The sequence below is a fragment of the Anoplopoma fimbria genome, chromosome 22 (genome assembly GCF_027596085.1).
Source record: "Anoplopoma fimbria isolate UVic2021 breed Golden Eagle Sablefish chromosome 22, Afim_UVic_2022, whole genome shotgun sequence".
Classification (NCBI taxonomy): domain Eukaryota; kingdom Metazoa; phylum Chordata; class Actinopteri; order Perciformes; family Anoplopomatidae; genus Anoplopoma; species Anoplopoma fimbria.
Genome location: NC_072470.1, coordinates 5,090,320 through 5,096,686, shown reverse-complemented (window position 1 = coordinate 5,096,686; position 6,367 = coordinate 5,090,320). Strand labels below are relative to the sequence as shown.

Below are 6,367 nucleotides of genomic sequence, written 5' to 3'. Positions count from 1 at the left end.
GGTTCAGCTGGTACCAAAGATGAAGACGAACAGTTCACTCGGCTGTTGAAAGAGGAGGAAGCACACATCTCGAGCGAGATTTTGGCCTTGAGGAAAGATGTAAGAACAAAAAAGGCACGGTGAAATAAATGTAGAAATGAGTTAAAGGACAGTTAATGAGCGAATCTTCTTTTCCTCCAGATGGTCAAAGCCCTCGTGCCCACCGACCCTCTCGACTCCAGTGACGTTCTGCTGGAGGTCGTGTCGGGACGAACGACAGGAGGTGTGAAAGAATGCAAACACGGTTTCTTTTCAGGATCTTCTGAATTTAAGATAGATATTTGACAGCTAGCCGTATAGATGGCAAAATACGGTGTGTTTTCTTAATATCTGTTTATGTGGTTTCAGGTGACATCTGCCAGCAGTTCACCAAAGAAATGTTTGACATGTACCAGGGTTTTGCCTTTTACAACAATTGGGACTTTGAGCTTTTGAACTACACGCCTGCTGATTTTGGTAAGTCAGATTTTTGTCTGTACTGTCTTATTCATTCTCTGAGCCTTTGCAGACGGGACCAGGGGATATTTTGACCTGCATTTCTTAATTGCATTGCAACAATAACTGCAACAGAGCCATTGTTAATGTTATTAGTTTCACCTGTGCTATTCTAAATGTCGAACCATATCGACCGACTGTCTTTCTCAGGTGGTCTGCACCATGCAGCTGTGAGAATAGCTGGGGACAATGTATACAGACATCTGAAGCACGAAGGAGGAACTCACCGGGTGCAAAGGATCCCCGAGGTGGGCCTCTCCTCCAGGATGCAGCGTATCCACACAGGAACCATGACTGTCATCACCCTGCCTCAGCCAGTGGAGGTACACTTGACTCTCTGCTTTTCATCAGTCTGTGTTTATAAGAATGATTCAAGTATCCCTATTTTGTCCGACGTGCTCGCAGTTTGACGTCCACATCGATCCAAAGGATCTTCGCATCGACACGTTCAGATCTCGAGGTGCCGGGGGCCAGAGTGTCAACACGACAGACAGCGCAGTTCGCGTCGTTCATCTTCCCACCGGTAAAACGCGTCAGAACAGCATCATTGAAACACCAGACGTTGTTGCCGTCTATTTAAAAAACCCTCATCTTACACATTCAAACAGGTATAACGGCTGAATGTCAGCAGACTCGCTCTCAGCTGCAAAACAGAGACACTGCCATGCGTGTGCTGAGGGCCAGGCTCTACCAGAGCAGGATGGGTAAAGAGACTGAGCAGAGGCATACGGCAAGAAAGCAGCAGGTGAGTGAACTCCTCTTTCACACTTTATTAACAGGAACATTGTAATATTCACAGATCCTCGTCTTCATGCTTTACCACAGGTGGGCACACGTTCTCAGTCGGAGAGGATTCGTACTTACAACTTCAGCCAGGATCGCGTCACGGACCACAGGACCGGATATGTTACTAGAGATATTAAGGTGAGATAATAAGGGAGTGTGTTGTGCATAAATAACAAGAACCCTGTACATTTTATGTTTGTCATTCTTGTCCATTTCAACCAGCAAACTTCTTGTCAAACTGATGTGAAATGTCAAATCTTTATCTGTTTGTCTTGCTCCAACTATTTCCCATTAGTTAAATAAATGTCCCCTGTGTTCTGCTTCACCTGTAGGAGTTCATGAAAGGAGGGGAGGCTCTCCACGATCTGATCTCTGATGTACTTGAGCAGGCGGAGAGGGAAGCTCTTCTGGAGGCGGTGGAGAGCAGCAGCGGTCTGAAACCACCAGAGTCTGGAGGACAATCTGCAGACTGAGTGTGCAGAACACGCAGTACAGGTGCATCTCAATAAATTAGAATATCATGGAAAAGTTTGTTTATTTCGATAATTCAATTCAAAAAGTGAAACTCGTATATGATATAGATTCATTACACACAGAGTGAAATATTTCAAGCGTTTATTTCTTTTAATTTTGATGATTATGGCTTACTGCTAATGAAAACCCAAAATTCAGTATCTCAGAAAATTAGAATATTGTGAAAAAGTTCAATATTGTAGACTCGCGATGTCCCACTCTAATCAGCTAATTGACCCAAAACACCTGCAAAGGTTTCCTGAACCTTTAAATGGTCTCTAAGGCTGGTTCAGCAGGCTACACAATCATGGGGAAGACTGCTGACTTGACAGTTGTCCAGAAGACAGTCATTGACACCCCTGTATCCAAGCGTATTCATAGAAAGTTGAGTGGAAGGAAAAAGTGTGGTAGAAAAAGGTGCACAAGCAACAGGGATAACCGCAGCCTTGAGAGGATTGTGAAGCAACGGCCATTCAAGAATTTGGGGGAGATTCACAAGGAGTGGACTGAGGCTGGAGTCAGTGCATCAAGAGCCACCACGCACAGACGTATCCAGGACTCGGGCTGCAACTGTCGCATTCCTCGTGTCAAGCCACTCCTGAACCAGAGACAACGTCAGAAGCGTCTTACCTGGGCTAAGGAGAAAAAGGACTGGACTGTTGCTCGGTGGTCCTCTTTTCAGATGAAAGTAAATTTTGCATTTCATTTGGAAATCAAGGTCCCAGAGTCTGGAGGAAGAGTGGAGAGGCACAGAATCCAAGTTGCAGTGAAGTCCAGTGTGAAGTTTCCACAGTCAGTGATGATTTGGGGAGCCATGTCATCTGCTGGTGTTGGTCCAAAGTCAACGCAGCCGTCTACCAGGACATTTTAGAGCACTTCACGCTTCCTTCCGCTGACAAGCTTTATGGAGATGCTGATTTCATTTTCCAGCAGGACTTGGCACCTGCCCACACTGCCAAAAGTACCAATACCTGCTTTAATGACCGTGGTATCACTGTGCTCGATTGGCCAGCAAACTCGCCTGACCTGAACCCCATAGAGAATCTGTCGGGTATTGTCAAGAGGAAGATGAGAGACACCAGACCCAACAATGCAGACGAGCTGAAGGCCGCTATCAAAGCAACCTGGGCTTCCGAAACACCTCAGCAGTGCCACAGGCTTATCGCCTCCATGCCACGCCGATGCAGTAATTCATGCAAAAGGAGCCCCGACCAAGTATTGAGTGCATATATATATATATATATATATATGAACATACTTTTCAGTAGGCTGACATTTCTGTTTTAAAAATCCTTTGTATTATTGGTCTTATGTAATATTCTAATTTTCTGAGATACTGAATTTTGGGTTTTCATTAGCTGTAAGCCATAATCATCAAAATTAAAAGAAATAAACGCTTGAAATATTTCACTCTGTGTGTAATGACTCTATATATGTGTTTCACTTTTTGAATTGAATTATCGAAATAAATTTTTCCACGATATTCTAATTTATTGAGATGCACCTGTATGTCATTTGGTGGATGCAATGTGACGATTCATTATTTATATATAAATATTAATGTATGCTTGTGCAATAGTCACATTGACGCAATGTAAGCCAGACTACAGTTGACTCGTACTTAAAGGGTTTTTATTTTTCTAATAAAAATGTGAAATTATGTATTTGTGTCATGGTAATTCTCTAAATAACGCAATAGCTTTATAAATGAGTAATAGATATTTAAAAATGATCAATGATTTTAAACTGCTTTAGGATCAACGAATTGCATTTGCTTCACACATCTACTAAAACAATTACATACCGCTAATGCCAGATATATTATGTCAATTTTCTCAAACGTACAGTTTTATCATTTATCCTCAAAGTGGGAATTTGGTTGCCCACGTCGTAATCAATCCTTCGGTCCTGCCGTTTCGTATCAGGGTGCGGTCAAACCACATATCAGCTTTATACACACTCGCTCTCACCAAAAACATGTCACGCCCTCCACGTCTTTGCCAGCTGACCGGCAGCCTACACTTTTTTACTCTACTCGTTTTGACCTCTTATTATAAATATTAACTGCCTTTTTACAGTTTTCAGCATCCGCACAATCATCCTTTATTGAGACCACATCGTCGTCTTTGATCTTGCTCCTTTAAGAGAGTTTGACAATCGACTATTTCCACAATGATAAGAAAAATACAAATATGGAAAATACAAAACATTGGAACTGCTGTATATATATATATAAGTAAATCTGCCCTTAACGGACAACAGGATGAAACTACAATATCGCATAGATGAGACAAGACAAGACCAGAAAGGTGTTGCACACCTTCGTTATGACGGATCTCTGTACAAAGAACAGAACGTGGGTTGCGTCCAATGGTAGACATTTTTTACGATAGGAAAAAACACTAAAACCTTAAGCTTTTTTTTAAAGAAACACCATTATCAATTTGTCCTAAAAAGCCGGGGAATCTTACGCAAAGAGAAGTAAAACGCTCGTAATACATTTAATATGCTTGAAAAATGTAAAGTTCCTAGAAAGAGTTTCATCCGTGTAAAACGTTCAGTCGTCGTCGTCGTCTCTCTGTCGGATGCTCCTGGATTTGCCGTTCTGCGTCTTGTTTTTCCTGAACGAAGCAGGTCCGCCTTCCCCTCCGAGGGACGTGATGATGCGTTCCTTGAACTTGGGTTTCGGCTCTGGCGGCAGGTCGGCCGGAGCGCCGACGCTGTATCCCTCCACCTGAGGCAACTGTAAATCCACCTTGGCACTGCAGAGGGAAGACAAAGAAACAGTCAGAGCCTTTTTCCAGTTTCTACTGGCACATTTGTCAGGGTCTGTAGAGCACTTACTATGGATCCTCCTCTTCCTGGATCTCTTCCCAGGTTCCATATGGATTGGCAGTTTTTGGCCTTCTGACTTGTTTCTTCACTGGTGGCGCCTCTTCCTTTTGCTTCTCTTCAGGTTCAGCCGTCGTGCTTTGGACCTCTTCTTCTTTTTTCACCTGTTCAGCCGTCGTGCTTTGGACCTCTTCCTCTTTTTTCATCTGTTCAGCCTCCTGTTTAGGAGCATCATCACTCGCTTTATCTTCTCCCTCTTTTTCCGACGGCTCGGCTTCTGCTTTCCTTTTCTAAAAACAAACGAGGAAAAGTGTGAGGTGTGGAATTGTTCAATTCGTTCTTTACTAATTCTCATTCGCTGCCGAGACTCCTCTCACCCTGAAGCTAATCTTTGGAACTTTGGACTGCTGGCTTTCTTGTTCAGGGACTTCAGCCGCCCGAGATGCCGGGGCCCCGCCGGAGCTCTCCTCTCCTCCTGGTTGCGGCTCAAGCTGAGGGCTGGAAGGCTCCCCCTGACTCTCTCCCTCTTTGTTGGTCGCAGATCCAGACGCTTCAATTGAAGGAAAGCCTGCTGGCTTCTCCCAGCTGGTCTCTGTGAGGTAAAGAAGACAGAACGTGTGATTATCAGACAGTATGTCCGTGAAGAATAAGTTGCAACAGGGGTTTTACAATAAACTACAGAGGCATCAAAAAACTATTCCACCTCCGGTCTCTGGTTTGTAGTAATACGTGTAACCATCAGGACTGACGGCTTCCATCCAAGGACGGCCTGAAGAGCTCTGAAAACAAACACAATATTCACGTAAAAGCAACCGACAGAGTTTGAAATCAAATCGACGATGAAAATAAATATTAACCTCAGTCTGTCCAGGCTGTGCGTAGGGCGGGTTTTCTCCCTGGAAAACCTCTGGTTTTTCCCATTTAGATTCTGCAGTTGGAATACAAAGACAACATAAAGCCAAAAAGAGTCAGCTTGACCATAAAGTATTAAAATACTCAGCGTTCTCCTCACCTCCAGTTATTGTGTTGTAGTAGTACGCGTGTCCATCTTCCGTCTGTCCTTCGACCCACACCTGCGCTTCCGTTCGGCCTCTCGCATTCATGTTCGCTTTCCCTTGTTTTTTCTGTTTTTTGGCCGGAGGTCTCGCCTGAGGTCTGACCTGAGGTCTGACCTGTGGTTGTTTTTGTGGCTGTGCAGTTATTAGAGCTGGTAATCCTAACACAAAAAACACACTTTAAGTTACGAAAGGGCAAAACGCTCCTCCCGAGTAATATTTCAATAAAGTGTCAAAAACGTACCTGCCGACTCCCTTTCCATCCTCTTTAGATCTCCCTCGTAAGCCTTCAGCGCGGCCTCCTCCATCGCCGCAAACTCTTTCGTCTCGCGTGCCTCCTGCTTGGCCTTGTCGATGCTCTTCTTTTTAATCTGCAGAGAGAAAGATAAAACGAGACGAGCGGTAGAGGCCAGCAGCCAATAAACAGAGAGCTTTGGAGGCAGAGCGTTGGGTCGGGACCTTATCTCTCCTGCCAGTCCGGAGGACGGTGCCAAGATGGGCAAGTTCTTCTCGGCCGCGCGCGTCACTGAGAGACTTCATCGACGAATATAGATCGTGTCTTATCTGCGTTTTATTTCCATGCCCATCTACCGACATTCGTGTGTTTATGAATCGGCAAGCAAACTAAACATTTAGTACGGTCCAGC

At 44.4% G+C, this 6,367-nt stretch overlaps 2 protein-coding genes across 2 annotated transcripts in view; one reads left to right on the top strand and one right to left on the bottom strand.

Annotated features, from left to right (window-relative positions):
* Positions 1-1,928, top strand: part of mtrf1 (mitochondrial translational release factor 1) — a 10,841-nt gene extending 8,913 nt beyond the window's left edge. The window contains exons 5-12 of the mRNA XM_054624187.1: positions 3-99; positions 181-262; positions 388-495; positions 685-857; positions 940-1,057; positions 1,143-1,279; positions 1,360-1,458; positions 1,653-1,928. Of these exons, the coding sequence (XP_054480162.1) occupies positions 3-99; positions 181-262; positions 388-495; positions 685-857; positions 940-1,057; positions 1,143-1,279; positions 1,360-1,458; positions 1,653-1,793 (955 nt within the window). The 3' untranslated portion in view covers positions 1,794-1,928. The remainder of the gene's footprint in view (positions 1-2; positions 100-180; positions 263-387; positions 496-684; positions 858-939; positions 1,058-1,142; positions 1,280-1,359; positions 1,459-1,652) is intronic.
* A 1,307-nt stretch (positions 1,929-3,235) lies between these two features.
* wbp4 (WW domain binding protein 4) overlaps positions 3,236-6,367 on the bottom strand; it is a 5,167-nt gene continuing 2,035 nt past the window's right edge. The window contains exons 4-10 of the mRNA XM_054623971.1: positions 5,965-6,091; positions 5,678-5,881; positions 5,523-5,593; positions 5,369-5,444; positions 5,043-5,257; positions 4,678-4,955; positions 3,236-4,595 (exon numbers count right to left, since the gene is read on the bottom strand). Of these exons, the coding sequence (XP_054479946.1) occupies positions 4,391-4,595; positions 4,678-4,955; positions 5,043-5,257; positions 5,369-5,444; positions 5,523-5,593; positions 5,678-5,881; positions 5,965-6,091 (1,176 nt within the window). The 3' untranslated portion in view covers positions 3,236-4,390. The remainder of the gene's footprint in view (positions 4,596-4,677; positions 4,956-5,042; positions 5,258-5,368; positions 5,445-5,522; positions 5,594-5,677; positions 5,882-5,964; positions 6,092-6,367) is intronic.